The sequence below is a fragment of the Pseudophryne corroboree genome, chromosome 5 (assembly GCF_028390025.1).
Source record: "Pseudophryne corroboree isolate aPseCor3 chromosome 5, aPseCor3.hap2, whole genome shotgun sequence".
NCBI classification, from domain to species: Eukaryota; Metazoa; Chordata; class Amphibia; order Anura; family Myobatrachidae; genus Pseudophryne; species Pseudophryne corroboree.
In genome coordinates this window covers 608238538-608255970 of record NC_086448.1, presented here as the reverse complement: position 1 = coordinate 608255970, position 17433 = coordinate 608238538, and the positions used below count along the sequence as shown (strand labels likewise).

The window sequence follows — 17433 nt, the reverse complement described above, 5'->3', positions numbered from 1 at the left end:
TGCATTACCATACAGCGTGATAACTGCTGCTTCCAAGGTGATAGCACCTGTAAGCACATCTGAATTGGGTTATTCAGAGTTGGTTGCAGATTTTGCAATCTTAGCAAAATCTCTGACCACTAAATCATATGCTGGGGGCTGACCAGCACAGCGCAAGGCCGTCCAGCATGCGTGGCGCCGTCCCCCAAATTCAATTGCATCACAAAAACCTCAAATAGAGGCTTACCCCTGCCTACGCAGCGTGGTTGCGCATGCAGGCGGTCCGGTGCTATGTTTCCTATCGCAGGAAACACAGGTGATGTCATTGTGCCACCTTGCCAATAGCCATGCCCCCCCCCCAACGCACATTACAGCCCCCAGACACCTGTCGTCTGTCAGGATGCAATCACATAGTGAAGGGTCGTTCACGCACACTGTAGCTGCTGCCCAGGATGCGTCCGTGTGCGCAAACGCAGCGGCTACGTCCACCTTTAAATAAGGCCCTTAGGCTCAAAATGCTCTGCTCCTGGACTACCCCTCAGGTTATGCTTGCCGTCAACTGTTTTACAGCACATTTCTTCTAGCTTCTTTTTTATTGTATTTTATTACACCTGAATCTGTTCTTGATTTTCACAGAACTATTAGGCAATCTCATTGCTGTTCACGATTTTTAAACCTTTTTATGATACTGTTTATTATTGTCATGTCCTGTAAGTACTAGTATCATGATATTTGTTATGCTCTCTTATTATTGCTGATTTCAATAAAAAACAGATTGTGAATAAAAGCAAAAAACATATTCTTCAACAATTAGATCAACACAAGTGACGGCAATCACAACCTGAGGGGAAAGTCGAGACGCAGAGCATTCTGAGCCGGATGGAAGGGGTCATGTTGGAGGGTATAATAATAATAATAATAATAATAATAATAGTAGTAGTAATAATAATAAAAATAATAATAATAATAATAATGCAATATGCAATGTATTGCTGGCAGTGAGGAAGCCAACTCAAGTCAGTCCTCAGAAAGACAGGAGTTGTTGCAATTGCATTTTTTTTTTAAATAAACTTTGATAAAAAAAAAAAAAGTATAAACAGTGTTACACACTAACCCGGGCGTGGCTACCCAGTTGGTGGGCGTGGTTACCCGGTTGGTGGGCGTGACTGCAGGTGGGCAGTGAAGCTGTGATGAGATACGTGCTGACGTCACACTGTCACTGCCGGCGCTGACGTGACCGGGGTATTGTGCGGTTGCCGCAGCTGTGTTGTGTGTTGAGTCAGCGGTGACACGGAGCACGGGGGGTGGAGCCATTCCAGCGACCCCGCTCAGCCCGTTACCCCCCTGCGCGGCGTCTCCTTCACCACCCGGCCTGGTGTCACCCTCCGCCGGGCCCGCTGCAGCGCCTCACCTCCGAGGCCTCCTCCCGCATCTGTTCTCCTGCGCTCTAGCTGAGAGGTGCATGTGTGCTGCCACCGGCGGGGCCAACATGTCCAAGCACGAGCAGATCCTGGTGCTCGACCCGCCGCACGAGCTCAAATTCAAAGGTAACCGCAGCCTGGGGGGCACATTGCTGTCATTGCTGCCGGCGACTGCATTGCCCGCACCTCCCGGTGCCAACTGCCTGCTCCCCGTTGTCAGCCGCCTTACAGCTACAGGAGAGGGGGCAAACAGTGTCCGAGGAGTGAGATGGCAGTCTCTCTCTCCCCTTCTCTCATGTATATATGTGCAGTACGTACGTATATGTGTGTGTATATGTGTGTATATATATATATATATATATATATATATATATATATATATATATATATATATATATATATATATATATATATGAAACAGCAGTAACACCTCCACAGGTATGATAGAGGCGATAACCACCACACATGTACCATAGCATATATACCTGTCTTTTGCACAGGAGGTTAGTATCCTTGCAGTGTGGTGTTTAGCATGTGCTCATATGTAGATGTGTGTCATTGAAGTACATGGTATGGTCGTCGTGTTTAATTTCATGCTTCTTAAATTTGTCTTCTAGTCTCCATTTCTACATTTTGTTTTTCCTGCTAGTGTTTTTTTAGTTTAGGCTATAGGGCACTCCATGTATTTGATCATGAGACTGTAAAGTCTTCCTTCCCTCATGTGATGAGGGCACATGGTAGTTATGTAAAGTACCCATTGGAGCCAGAGTTATAGTGGAATATATTGTATTGTCTGTAACTGTGTCAAAGGTTTTAGTGATTGGAGGAGGGCCTTGTGTAGTTTTACATGTGTGTAAGTGTTGTCATTTTATAGAGTTCTGTTTTTCTATTATTTATACTATCTGATAGTAAGCTGCATTAATACAGGCTTGAATAAACCAACAGAAAATATGTATTCTATTGGAAAGCAAGTCTACTTTGTGGATGTCATTGTTTTGTCTGTTGACATGGTGCACTTGTCAGCATTATGTTGTCTGAATCAGGGATAGGCAACCTGTGGCTGTTAAAATACACATCCCAGCATGCAGTGACCTTCTGATAGGGCATGCTAAATCTGTGACAGGGCAGTCTTGAATATGTTGTTCCACAGCAGCTGGAGTGCCACAGGTTGACTACTCCTGCACAGCATTGCACCAGGCACTTAAGTGTCACGGTCTCTAAATGCGTCAGAAGTATGTAGGGACTTATCTCACTAACATGTTGATTTTATTCCTTTCCCACTGTGATGCATATGTCCTCCGTGCATTTGCACCCAACAGAGCAATTTAATTATTTTGGGTGCCCATCAATTATTGTGCTTGTCACACCCAAAACACAGTGTGGCGAGCCCCATCTAAAGTATTGGTTAGGGAGCCCAAACCACGCATCTTTCCGCTTACTGCATCCGGAGGCAGAGTGTAGAAATGTGTGCACCCAATTGGAGTAATAGTTGAATTTCTCCGATAGACCATTATTTAATGATATTTCTCTGACGTCCTAGTGGATGCTGGGACTCCGTCAGGACCATAGGGATTAGCGGCTCCGCAGGAGACAGGGCACAAAAATAAAAGCTTTAGGACTAGGTGGTGTGCCCTGGCTCCTCCCCCTATGACCCTCCTCCAAGCCTCAGTTAGGTTTTTGTGCCCGTCCGAGCAGGGTGCAATCTAGGTGGCTCTCCTAAAGAGCTGCTTAGAAAAAGTTATTGGGTTTTTTATTTTCAGTGAGTCCTGCTGGCAACAGGCTCACTGCAACGAGGGACTTAGGGGAGAAGAAGTGAACTCACCTGCGTGCAGGATGGATTGGCTTCTTAGGCTACTGGACACCATTAGCTCCAGAGGGATCGAACACAGGCCCAGCCATGGAGTCCGGTCCCGGAGCCGCGCCGCCGACCCCCTTGCAGATGCCGAAAAGTGAAGAGGTCCAGAAACCGGCGGCAGAAGACTTTTCAGTCTTCATGAGGTAGCGCACAGCACTGCAGCTGTGCGCCATTGTTGTCAGCACACTTCACACCAGCGGTCACTGAGGGTGCAGGGCGCTGGGGGGGGGCGCCCTGGGCAGCAATGATAATACCTTGTTCTGGCTAAAAATACATCACATATAGCCCCTGGGACTATATGGATGTATTTAACCCCTGCCAGGTCTCACAAACACCGGGAGAAGAGCCCGCCGAAATAGGGGGCGGGGCCTATCTCCTCAGCACACAGCGCCATTTTCCTGCACAGCTCCGCTGCGAGGAAGGCTCCCAGGACTCTCCCTTGCACTGCACTACAGAAACAGGGTAAAAAAACAGAGAGGGGGGGCACTTTTTTGGCGATATTGATATATTAAGCTGCTATAAAGGAAACAACACTTCTGTAGGGTTGTTCCTATATATTTATAGCGCTTGGGTGTGTGCTGGCAAACTCTCCCTCTGTCTCCCCAAAGGGCTAGTGGGGTCCTGTCTTCGATAAGAGCATTCCCTGTGTGTCTGCTGTGTGTCGGTACGTGTGTGTCGACATATGAGGACGATGTTGGTGTGGAGGCGGAGCAATTGCCGGTAATGGTGATGTCACCCCCTAGGGAGTCGACACCGGAATGGATGGCTTTGTTTATGGAATTGCGTGATAATGTCAGCAAGTTACAAAAATCAGTTGACGACATGAGACGGCCGGCAAACCAGTTAGTACCTGTCCAGGCGTCTCAGACACCGTCAGGGGCTGTAAAACGCCCTTTACCTCAGTCGGTCGACACAGACCCAGACACGGACACCGAATCTAGTGTCGACGGTGAAGAAACAAACGTATTTTCCAGTAGGGCCACACGTTATATGATCACGGCAATGAAGGAGGCTTTGCATATCTCTGATACTGCAAGTACCACAAAAAGGGGTATTATGTGGGGTCTGAAAAAACTACCTGTAGTTTTTCCTGAATCAGAGGAATTGAATGAAGTGTGTGATGAAGCGTGGGTTAACCCCGATAGAAAACTGCTAATTTCAAAGAAGTTATTGGCATTATATCCTTTCCCGCCAGAGGTTAGGGCGCGCTGGGAAACACCCCCTAGGGTGGATAAGGCACTCACACGCTTATCAAAACAAGTGGCGTTACCGTCTCCTGAAACGGCCGCCCTCAAGGATCCAGCTGATAGGAGGCTGGAAACTACCCTGAAAAGTATATACACTCATACTGGTGTTATACTGCGACCAGCCATCGCCTCAGCATGGATGTGCAGTGCTGGGGTGGTTTGGTCGGATTCCCTGACTGAAAATATTGATACCCTGGATAGGGACAGTATTTTATTGACTATAGAGCAATTAAAGGATGCTTTTCTTTATATGCGAGATGCTCAGAGGGATATTTGCACTCTGGCATCGAGCGTAAGTGCGATGTCCATATCTGCCAGAAGAAGTTTATGGACGCGACAGTGGTCAGGTGATGCGGATTCCAAACGGCATATGGAAGTATTGCCGTATATAAGGGGAGGAATTATTTGGGGTCGGTCTATCGGATTTGGTGGCCACGGCAACAGCCGGGAAATCCACCTTTTTACCTCAGGTCCCCTCCCAACAGAAAAAGACACCGTCTTTTCAGCCGCAGTCCTTTCGTTCCTATAAGAACAAGCGGGCAAAAGGACAGTCATATCTGCCCCGAGGCAAAGGAAAGGGTAAGAGAGTGCACCAAGCAGCTCCCTCCCAGGAGCAGAAGCCCTCCCCGGCTTCTGCAAAGCCCTCAGCATGACGTTGGGGCTTTACAAGCGGACTCGGGGGCGGTGGGGGGTCGACTCAAGAATTTCAGCGCACAGTGGGCTCACTCACAGGTGGACCCCTGGATCCTGCAGGTAGTATCTCAGGGTTACAGGTTGGAATTCGAGAAGTCTCCCCCTCGCCGGTTCCTAAAGTCTGCTCTGCCAACGTCTCCCTCAGACAGGGCGACGGTATTGGAAGCCATTCACAAGCTGTATTCTCAGCAGGTGATAGTCAAGGTACCCCTCCTACAACAGGGAAAGGGGTATTATTCCACACTATTTGTGGTACCGAAGCCGGACGGCTCGGTAAGACCTATTCTAAATCTGAAATCTTTGAACCTGTACATACAAAAATTCAAGTTCAAGATGGAGTCACTCAGAGCAGTGATAGCGAATCTGGAAGAAGGGGACTTTATGGTGTCCCTGGACATCAAGGATGCTTACCTGCATGTCCCAATTTGCCCTTTACATCAAGGGTACCTCAGGTTCGTGGTGCAAAACTGTCATTATCAGTTTCAGACGCTGCCGTTTGGATTGTCCACGGCACCTCGGGTCTTTACCAAGGTAATGGCCGAAATGATGTTTCTTCTGCGAAGAAAAGGCGTATTAATTATCCCTTACTTGGACGATCTCCTGATAAGGGCAAGGTCCAGAGAACAGCTGGAGGACATAGTAGCACTAACCCAAGTAGTGCTGCAACAGCACGGGTGGATTCTGAATTTTCCAAAATCTCAATTGACCCCGACGACACGTCTGCTGTTCCTGGGAATGATTCTGGACACGGTTCAGAAAAAGGTGTTTCTTCCGGAGGAGAAAGCCAGGGAGTTATCCGAACTTGTCAGGAACCTCCTAAAACCAGGAAAAGTGTCTGTGCATCAATGCACAAGAGTCCTGGGAAAAATGGTGGCTTCTTACGAAGCGATTCCATTCGGCAGATTCCACGCACGAACTTTTCAGTGGGATCTGCTGGACAAATGGTCCGGATCGCATCTGCAGATGCATCAGCGGATAACTTTGTCTCCACGGACAAGGGTGTCTCTTCTGTGGTGGTTGCAGAGTGCTCATCTGTTAGAGGGCCGCAGATTCGGCATACAGGACTGGGTCCTGGTGACCACGGATGCCAGTCTGAGAGGCTGGGGAGCGGTCACACAGGGAAGAAACTTCCAGGGAGTGTGGTCAAGCCTGGAGATGTCTCTTCACATAAATATACTGGAGCTAAGAGCGATTTACAATGCTCTAAGCCTGGCAAAACCCCTGCTTCAGGGTCAGCCGGTGTTGATCCAGTCGGACAACATCACGGCAGTCGCCCACGTAAACAGACAAGGCGGCACAAGAAGCAGGAGGGCAATGGCAGAAGCTGCAAGGATTCTTCGCTGGGCGGAAGATCATGTGATAGCACTGTCAGCAGTGTTCATTCCGGGAGTGGACAACTGGGAAGCGGACTTCCTCAGCAGACACGATCTACACCCGGGAGAGTGGGGACTTCATCCAGAAGTCTTCCACATGATTGTGAACCGTTGGGAAAAACCAAAGGTGGATATGATGGCGTCCCGCCTCAACAAAAAACTGGACAGGTATTGCGCCAGGTCAAGAGACCCTCAGGCAATAGCTGTGGACGCTCTGGTAACACCGTGGGTGTTCCAGTCAGTGTATGTGTTTCCTCCTCTGCCTCTCATACCAAAAGTACTGAGAATTATACGGCAAAGGGGAGTAAGAACGATACTCGTGGCTCCGGATTGGCCAAGAAGAACTTGGTACCCGGAACTTCAGGAGATGCTCACGGAAGATCCGTGGCCTCTACCTCTAAGACGGGACCTGCTTCAGCAGGGACCGTGTCTATTCCAAGACTTACCGCGGCTGCGTTTGACGGCATGGCGGTTGAACGCCGAATTCTAAGGGAAAAAGGCATTCCGGAAGAGGTCATCCCTACCCTGGTAAAAGCCAGGAAGGAGGTGACTGCACAACATTATCACCGCATTTGGAGAAAATATGTTGCGTGGTGTGAGGCCAGGAAGGCCCCGACGGAGGAATTTCAACTGGGTCGATTCCTACATTTCCTGCAAACAGGATTGTCTATGGGCCTCAAATTAGGGTCCATTAAGGTTCAAATTTCGGCCCTGTCGATTTTCTTCCAGAAAGAATTGGCTTCAGTTCCTGAAGTCCAGACTTTTGTAAAAGGAGTACTACATATACAGCCCCCGGTTGTGCCCCCAGTGGCTCCGTGGGATCTTAATGTAGTTTTGGATTTTCTCAAATCCCATTGGTTTGAGCCACTCAAATCGGTGGATTTGAAATATCTTACATGGAAAGTAACCATGCTACTGGCCCTGGCTTCAGCCAGGAGAGTGTCAGAATTGGCGGCTTTATCGTATAAAAGCCCATATTTGATTTTCCATTCGGACAGGGCAGAACTGCGGACGCGTCCTCACTTTCTGCCTAAGGTGGTTTCAGCGTTTCACCTGAACCAGCCTATTGTGGTGCCTGCGGCTACTAGCGATTTGGAGGATTCCAAGTTGCTGGACGTTGTCAGGGCATTGAAAATATATATTTCAAGGACGGCTGGAGTCAGAAAATCTGACTCGCTGTTTATACTGTATGCACCCAACAAGCTGGGTGCTCCTGCTTCTAAGCAGACGATTGCTCGTTGGATTTGTAGCACAATTCAACTTGCACATTCTGTGGCAGGCCTGCCACAGCCTAAATCTATCAAGGCCGATTCCACAAGGAAGGTGGGCTCATCTTGGGCGGCTGCCCGAGGGGTCTCGGCATTACAACTCTGCCGAGCAGCTACGTGGTCGGGGGAGAACACGTTTGTAAAATTCTACAAATTTGATACCCTGGCTAAAGAGGACCTGGAGTTCTCTCATTCGGTGCTGCAGAGTCATCCGCACTCTCCCGCCCGTTTGGGAGCTTTGGTATAATCCCCATGGTCCTGACGGAGTTCCCAGCATCCACTAGGACGTCAGAGAAAATAAGATTTTACTTACCGATAAATCTATTTCTCGTAGTCCGTAGTGGATGCTGGGCGCCCATCCCAAGTGCGGATTGTCTGCAATACTTGTACATAGTTATTGTTACAAAAAAATCGGGTTGTTATTGTTGTGAGCCGTCTGTTCAGAGGCTCCTACGTTTGTCATACTGTTAACTGGGTTCAGATCACAGGTTGTACGGTGTGATTGGTGTGGCTGGTATGAGTCTTACCCGGGATTCAAAATCCTTCCTTATTGTGTACGCTCGTCCGGGCACAGTATCCTAACTGAGGCTTGGAGGAGGGTCATAGGGGGAGGAGCTAGTGCACACCACCTAGTCCTAAAGCTTTTATTTTTGTGCCCTGTCTCCTGCGGAGCCGCTAATCCCCATGGTCCTGACGGAGTCCCAGCATCCACTACGGACTACGAGAAATAGATTTATCGGTAAGTAAAATCTTATTTTACATTTATCTTTGAGTATTAAAACTTTTTAAGCTTAATGCGATATGAATTTCTTATCATTTTTACATGGTTTACATTATTTTTGGAAATACAATCATTTAGGTTTAGCTTCAGGTAGCCCTAGGTTCCGTTAAGGGTGTTAATTCTCCCACAGCAGTGACTTTTGGCTATTCAATTAGGAAATCTGAATTTAATCATGTTAGTTTTAGCTCACAGCCAATGAGTTGGTGACAAGTGTGGGAAAATCTTTATTTTAAAATGTCAAAATACCCCAAGTTCCAATGAATAGGACTTTCACTTGGTTTTTTTTTAAATAGCATCATTTGAAGAGTAATGCTGTTATTTTTCATGTGATTTTCTGTAACAAGTTAAGGAAAAACAGATATCATGATGTGGGACATGTATTTTAAGATGTATTGATGGGACAGTTTTTTTTTTTTTACTTGTTGATGGGAGTTACAAGTGTATTTTCCCATTTACGTTTTTCTTTTTTTTTTTTTAACGTAAAAGCTGTCAAAAATCTCATTGCTGCATTTTTCTCTACCCCAAAATATTCTCGAGACTGTAATGTAGTGAAAACATCGGGCTCTATTCAATTCAGCGCAAAATGAATAGTGCCAGGAAGGACCGCCCGGAGCTATTAACTTTTGGTGCGCTGTTATGTCAGAAAATGCCAGTTCTCGCGCCTTTTTAAACATGGTGTTTAGTTACGAGAACCATCATTCTCCGACTTAAGTGCCTGGCGCGATGCTGTTTCCGCCACGCTGAGGACAGAAATCACCATTGCATCAGTAGTTTGTCTGATTTCTGCTTGCACCCTAGAAGTGTGCAAGAAGAAATCCTCTAGACAGGCATAACATCGCGCTGAATTGAATAACTCTGGGAGCTCTTTTCCGGCGCTTTTCAATTCGTGCTGAATGAAATCGAGCCCAATCTTTGTTACTTTTTTTTTTTTTTAATTTAAAACATTGATAACGTTAAGTGAGCCGTTTTGACACTTTTTAAGAAACTCAAATACATTGCTTATTGTCACTTACAGCATTCTACACTGTTACCCACTTCTGGGGTTCAGGGTGCTTTCCCCACTTCTTCATGCACCCCCTCAAAGTTGTGCACTGTAGAACTACCACAGCAAGCATTTTCTAATTGAATAGTGGTGGACATGCCAAAAATAACCCACGATATGCTCGTTAAGGTTAACCGCAGTAAAATCTCAGTTTACTGTGGCTATTTGAATCAGCCAGAAATGGGCGTCCAAACGGGAATTTTCGCAATTGCACCCGTTAGCTTAGTCGAGTTTTGACGCTGGTGAGCTGAAGTGTACAAAAAGTAATCAGATTTGGGCGTCCATCCGGCACTTTTCGCGATCGTGCCCACGACTTTGGCAGCTAAACCCGACCTCTATTGGCACGATAGCCATGCTAAAAGAGTTCAATTGAGTATCGCCTTGCGATCTCTCATCACTTTAAAGATCAGGCGCAATTGAATTCCGCCCGATCTCTCATCACTTTTAGACAGGCGATCAGTCGCAATATAACAACTGAGTTTCATCCTAAAAAGGAACCCACCGGACAAAATAATATGAAATGTGAAAAGACAAATGGTATAAGTTCAACATTGTGGGACGTGGACATGCTTGTAAATAGATACTAAAACTATTGGAGGATCATTGTGAATATCTGAGGTATTGATACAATGCAAATTTGTTGAGATATTTATTTTTAAGGTGAAACCATGGGTCGTACATGTGACGTGACTAAGTGGTAAAAGGGAGCCATTGTTATTTGCAGAGATCATGGCTATAGCTTGGAGGAGGTGGTGGTGTTTGTTGGTGTACCCTCAAACATAGCGAGTAGTATCCATCTACAGCAGAAGAAGCATGTACACCAAGAATCTTAACAGCAGAGCAGTGGGCGTAAGGCTTGGATTGGTTTGCAGACCACCAGACTGATGTGCTCTCAAGTGGCCTTCCAGTTCGACAGATCTGGGAGTTTGGGACTGGCTGCGTCCAGCATTGTTCTGTTGGAGCAGTCCCTGACACGTTTAGAACTGATTGGTGGTTGCTTGGTGTCCTAAATGTCTGCGTTCCGATTTGTCATGATAGACTTTCAGCCACTGTTCCGCCACTGAGATTCTTGGTGTCCATGCTTTTTCCACTGTAGTTGGATACACTGTCTACAAGGGCACACCAACAAACGCCGCTGCCACCTCCACCAGGCTATGGCCATGCTTTCGTCCAAAAACAATGGCTTCCTAAGGACACTCAGTCACGTCACGTGTACATTGCATGGTTCCACGTGAAAAAAAAATCAATATCTGAACATATTCACGTCGTATTAATACCTCAGAAATTCACAATGTATCATCCAATAGTTTTAGGCGCTAATTCAGACCTGATCGCTGCTGTGCGTTTTCACACAGCGGGCGATCAGGTCTGAACTGTGCATGCGCCGCAGTGCGCTGGCGCATGCCAGAGATGTGATAGGCATCTCTGCCCAACGATCGCCTCTGCCTGATTGACAGGCAGAGGCTTTCGCTGGGTGGGAGGGGGCGTGCCGACGGCATTGGGCCGCAGTTTTAGTGGCGCGGTCCAGGCCGTGGTGGCGTGACATCACACGCTGCCGCTGCGACCCGGAGAGAGACTGGTAGCTCCCTGCAAGTGCGCAGGGGCTGCGATGGTAGGGAGCTACTCTTCAGATACAAAAGCGTCGCCACCTTGCAATGCTTTTGTACCTGTGCGGCGGGGGGAGGGCCAGACATGCGGGGCAGACTAGCCCTGTGCTGCGCGTCCCCCAGCATGTCAGGGTGGCTGATCGTAGCTGTGCAAAATTTTGCGTTGCTGCGATCATGTCTGAATTAGGTCCTTAGGGGGTAATTCCGAGTTGATCACTTGCTGCAGATTTTCGCAACGCAGTGATCGGGTGAAAAAACACTTATGCGCATGCGTATGTCCCGCAATGCGCGACATACGGGTACAAAGCCCTTTGTGATTGTGCTCAGGTTCTAGCAAAGGTTTTCTTCGCACTGGCGGCTGCTAGAAGATTGACAGGAAGGGGGCGTTACTGGGTGTCAACTGACCGTTATCAGGTAGTGTTTGCAAAAACGCAGGCATGTCTGAAAAAACGCAGGCATGACTGGGCGTTCGCTGAGCGGTTGTATGACGTCATATCTAGACACGAATAGGCTGAAGTGATCGCAAGCGCTGAGTAGATTCAGAGCTACTCAAACTGCACAAACTGTTTTTGCAGAGCTCGAGTGCACATGCATTCACACTTCTGCTAAGCTAAAATACACTCCCCAGTGGGCGGCGGCATAGCGTTTGCACGGCTGCTAAAACCAGCTAGCGAGCGATCAACTGAGTGACCCCCTTAGTGTCACCATCTACACGCATGTTCACAACCCACGTTGTTGAACTTAAACCACTTGTCTTTCCACATTCTATGTTATTTTGTCCGGTGTGTTTATGTTGCTGGAGAGAAACGTCAAGTGCACTCTATTGGTTGAGCCTAAAGCAAAGTGACTTTACATTTCATCTTTTATTAACCGTTACATTATGGCTCATTTGGATTAAGTTTCTGGCGTTTGGTTGTCCCGCCCGGGGGCTATCCTATTACCCTCGATAAGCCAGCATGAGCGGTGGTTTATCGGGGGTTACGTGGTGCTGCACCGGGTGCCAGCTGCTGACAGCTCCCGCTGCAGCGCTTCTACCCCTGGTCACATTCCCGCTCCCCGTCATGTGACCGCTGCTGGGGGCGAGGGGGGGATGCGATCACGGCGCTGCCATGGCTTCCCCGCTGGGGGTCACCGCCCCGAGTGGCAGCTTCTGGTCTGCGGCACCATGCCTGCAGCCCCAGCCTGCTGCCGTGGTCATCGGGGACTTTGAGGCAGACGAACCAAATCCCCAGAAACAGCCCCATATTTCACTGAACCTGTGTGTTTTTGGGAGATAGGCCATTTGTTTTTTTTGTTTTTTTTACAGGCGAACAATCTGGATAGCCTGTAAATAAATAAATAAATAAATCATCAGTGAAACATCGGGAATAATCGTCCAATTTTTTTTTACCAGGGCTAATAGGATATCCCTCACAGTATTTCTGTAGTTTTATTGGTATTTTATATATTAATACAATGAGAATAATTCTGTGCTCTAGAGATGAATTGAAATTTTCATTTCTCTTTTTTTCAGATATATTCATCACTGCTTTTGTTTGTGTATCTCTAATAAATGTGACATTATAGAAAAAAAATATGATTTGTCCATGAAATTCAGAATCCCTAAATTAAGCAAAAACACATTAACATGACAGATGCAGAGAATTGTTTTTAATTTGTTCAGTAGTGTTACCTGCTGAATATATGGGAAGATATTATTTATGTCCAACTATTTTTTACGCTACAAGTCGAGCAGGTCTGATGGAGAAAGTTGGATATTGTATGAGATCAACTTCATGATTGTTTAATTGGTCTAATTAGTCAGTTGGATGAAAGGTTGCTCAGTTATGTCCAGTTTCACATTTAAATGTCTCTTTTGTAAAACCAGGTTCACACTGGGCAACCTCAGCTAGTTGGCAATCAGCGTTATATTGCTAATTAGGGGAGATAGTCAGTGGATACACACTGAACGATATCAATATATGATATCGTTCAGTGACGTCAACCCCCTCACTCCCCAGACATGCAGCTCAAAGATATAATTAACATTGAGCTGAATGTTGGGTAGATTATGGATGTACGAGAACGACTTGCGGGTGCGCGCATCATTCATTGATCTGGACGATATAAACGATAGACCTTTAAAGAAAAGGTCTTTATTCATATCTTCTAGTGTTGACCAGTGTGCGTATTCAAGTTGCAAAATATTGGTAAAATATACCTGCAATTACTATCTGTTTCCATAAATACAAAACATAAGCGTACATGTCTCCCATCATTAAACCCATTTTCTGGAGAGCTACTAGCTGTCTAGGCCTGTTTTATAGTGTAGTTACGTCATGTTACCTTGCCTTTCCATCTAATTGCTGCATCTAACAGCTCTATCCCGCTCTGCCCTTCCCCTGTGACTTTTCAGAACCTAAAGAGTAGATTATAGGTTCCTTACCCAGTGCTTGGCATGGTTAGCCAGATATGTATTACTCTGCTGCTTGGAGCAAACTGATTGCTATATTGGTGTAAATCAGTGGTTCTTAAACTGTGTGCTGTGGCACCATGGGATGCCTCGGGACACTGGCAGGGGTGCTTTGGGTCGTTGGTCCAGGACCAAATCAAATTATTTATGGTCAGTGTAATAGGCAAAACCAGTGCTGATGGCTGCCAATCATAAAATATGTTGGCCAACAGAAACAAATCTTGTCCCTCACTACACAGTTGAAACTAAGGATGACATATAAACACAATTTCTCTATCGTCCTAGTGGATGCTGGGGTTCCTGAAAGGACCATGGGGAATAGCGGCTCCGCAGGAGACAGGGCACAAAAAGTAAAGCTTTTCCAGATCAGGTGGTGTGCACTGGCTCCTCCCCCTATGACCCTCCTCCAGACTCCAGTTAGATTTTTGTGCCCGGCCGAGAAGGGTGCAATCTAGGTGGCTCTCCTAAAGAGCTGCTTAGAAAAAGTTTAGCTTAGGTTTTTTATTTTACAGTGAGTCCTGCTGGCAACAGGATCACTGCAACGAGGGATTGAGGGGAGAAGAAGTGAACTCACCTGCGTGCAGGATGGATTGGCTTCTTGGCTACTGGACATCAGCTCCAGAGGGACGATCACAGGTACAGCCTGGATGGTCACCGGAGCCGCGCCGCCGGCCCCCTTGCAGATGCTGAAGTCAGAAGAGGTCCAGAATCGGCGGCTGAAGACTCCTGCAGTCTTCTAAAGGTAGCGCACAGCACTGCAGCTGTGCGCCATTTTCCTCTCAGCACACTTCACACGCAGTCACTGAGGGTGCAGGGCGCTGGGGGGGGGCGCCCTGGGAGGCAAATGTAACCTATATAAAGGCTAAAAATACCTCACATATAGCCCCCAGAGGCTATATGGAGATATTTAACCCCTGCCTGGATTCACTAAATAGCGGGAGACGAGCCCGCCGGAAAAGGGGCGGGGCCTATCTCCTCAGCACACGGCGCCATTTCCTCTCACAGCTCCGCTGGTCAGGACGGCTCCCAGGTCTCTCCCCTGCACTGCACTACAGAAACAGGGTAAAACAGAGAGGGGGGGCAAATTTATGGCGATATTTTGATATATATAAAGCAGCTATAAGGGAGCACTTATTATAAGGCTATCCCTGTTATATATAGCGCTTTTGGTGTGTGCTGGCAAACTCTCCCTCTGTCTCCCCAAAGGGCTAGTGGGTCCTGTCTTCGTTAGGAGCATTCCCTGTGTGTCTGCTGTGTGTCGGTACGTGTGTGTCGACATGTATGAGGACGATATTGGTGTGGAGGCGGAGCAATTGCCAAATATGAGGATGTCACCCCCTAGGGAGTCGACACCAGAATGGATGCCTTTATTTATGGAACTACGGGATAGTGTCAACACGCTAAAGCAGTCGTTTGACGACATGAGACGGCCGGACAATCAATTAGTGCCTGTCCAGGCGACTCAAACACCGTCAGGGGCTGTGAAACGCCCTTTGCCTCAGTCGGTCGACACAGACCCAGACACAGGCACTGACTCCAGTGGTGACGGTGACGAATCAACCGTATTTTCCAGTAGGGCCACACGTTATATGATTTTGGCAATGAAGGAGGCGTTACATTTAGCTGATACTACAGGTACCACTAAACAGGGTATTATGTGGGGTGTGAAAAAACTACCTATAGTTTTTCCTGAATCAGAAGAATTAAATGACGTGTGTAATGAAGCGTGGGTTGCCCCTGATAAAAAGCTGATAATTTCAAAGAAATTATTGGCATTATACCCTTTCCCGCCAGAGGTTAGGGAGCGCTGGGAAACCCCTCCTAGGGTGGACAAGGCGCTAACACGCTTATCTAAACAAGTGGCGTTACCCTCTCCTGAGACGGCCGCACTTAAAGATCCATCAGATAGGAGGATGGAAAATATCCAAAAAAGTATATACACACATGCAGGTGTTATACTACGACCAGCTATAGCGACTGCCTGGATGTGCAGTGCTGGGGTAGTTTGGTCAGAGTCCCTGATTGAAAATATTGATACTCTGGACAGGGACAATATTTTACTGTCGTTAGAACAAATAAAGGATGCATTTCTTTATATGCGTGATGCACAGAGGGATATCTGCACACTGGCATCACGGGTAAGTGCTATGTCCATTTCGGCCAGAAGAGCTTTATGGACGCGACAGTGGACAGGCGATGCGGATTCAAAACGACATATGGAAGTTTTGCCGTATAAAGGGGAGGAGTTATTTGGAGTCGGTCTATCAGATTTGGTGGCCACGGCTACAGCCGGGAAATCCACCTTTCTACCTCAAGTCACTCCCCAACAGAAAAAGGCACCGACTTTTCAACCGCAGCCCTTTCGTTCCTTTAAAAATAAGAGAGCAAAGGGCTATTCATATCTGCCACGAGGCAGAGGTCGAGGGAAGAGACAGCAACAGGCAGCTCCTTCCCAGGAACAGAAGCCTTCCCCGGCTTCTACAAAAGCCTCAGCATGACGCTGGGGCTTCTCAAGCGGACTCGGGGACGGTGGGTGGTCGTCTCAAAAATTACAGCGCGCAGTGGGCTCACTCGCAGGTAGATCCCTGGATCCTGCAGATAATATCTCAGGGGTACAGGTTGGAATTAGAGACAGATCCACCTCGCCGTTTCCTGAAGTCTGCTTTACCAACGTCCCCCTCCGAAAGGGAGACGGTTTTGGAAGCCATTCACAAGCTGTACTCTCAGCAGGTGATAGTCAAGGTACCTCTTCTACAACAAGGGAAGGGGTATTATTCCACTCTTTTTGTGGTACCGAAGCCGGATGGCTCGGTAAGGCCTATTCTAAATCTGAAGTCCTTGAACCTGTACATAAAGAAGTTCAAGTTCAAGATGGAGTCACTCAGAGCAGTGATAGCGAACCTGAAAGAGGGGGACTTTATGGTATCCTTGGACATCAAGGATGCGTATCTCCACGTTCCAATTTACCCCTCACACCAGGGGTACCTCAGGTTCGTTGTACAAAACTGTCACTATCAGTTTCAGACGCTGCCGTTCGGATTGTCCACGGCACCTCGGGTCTTTACAAAGGTAATGGCCGAGATGATGATTCTTCTTCGAAGAAAAGGCATATTAATTATCCCATACTTGGACGATCTCCTAATAAGGGCAAGGTCCAGAGAACAGCTAGAGATGGGATTAGCACTGTCGCAAGAAGTGCTAAAACAGCACGGGTGGATTCTGAATATTCCAAAATCCCAGTTAATGCCGACAACTCGTCTGCTGTTCCTAGGGATGATTCTGGACACGGTTCAGAAAAAGGTTTTTCTCCCGGAGGAAAAAGCCAAGGAGTTATCCGAGCTTGTCAGGAACCTCCTAAAACCAGGAAAGGTGTCTGTACATCAATGCACAAGAGTCCTGGGAAAAATGGTGGCTTCTTACGAAGCAATTCCATTCGGCAGATTCCACGCAAGAATTTTCCAAAGGGATCTGTTGGACAAATGGTCAGGGTCGCATCTTCAGATGCACCTGCGGATAACCCTGTCTCCAAGGACAAGGGTGTCTCTTCTGTGGTGGTTGCAGAGTGCTCATCTATTGGAGGGCCGCAGATTCGGCATACAGGATTGGATCCTGGTGACCACGGACGCCAGCCTGAGAGGCTGGGGAGCAGTCACGCAAGGAAGAAACTTCCAGGGAGTATGGACGAGCCTGGAAACGTCTCTTCACATAAACATTC

The 17433-nt window shown here is 47.4% G+C and overlaps 1 protein-coding gene across 2 annotated transcripts in view; it reads left to right on the top strand.

The window, feature by feature from the left end:
• The first annotated feature begins 1181 nt into the window (after window positions 1–1181).
• Window positions 1182–17433, top strand: part of VAPA (VAMP associated protein A) — a 161216-nt gene continuing 144964 nt past the window's right edge. The window contains exon 1 of one of the 2 annotated variants that reach the window (XM_063923459.1): window positions 1182–1526. In XM_063923459.1, the coding sequence (XP_063779529.1) occupies window positions 1442–1526 (85 nt within the window). In that variant the 5' untranslated portion in view covers window positions 1182–1441. Of the gene's footprint in view, window positions 1527–1593; window positions 1711–17433 lie in introns of those variants that run through there. The other variant, XM_063923460.1, reaches the window with a different exon arrangement.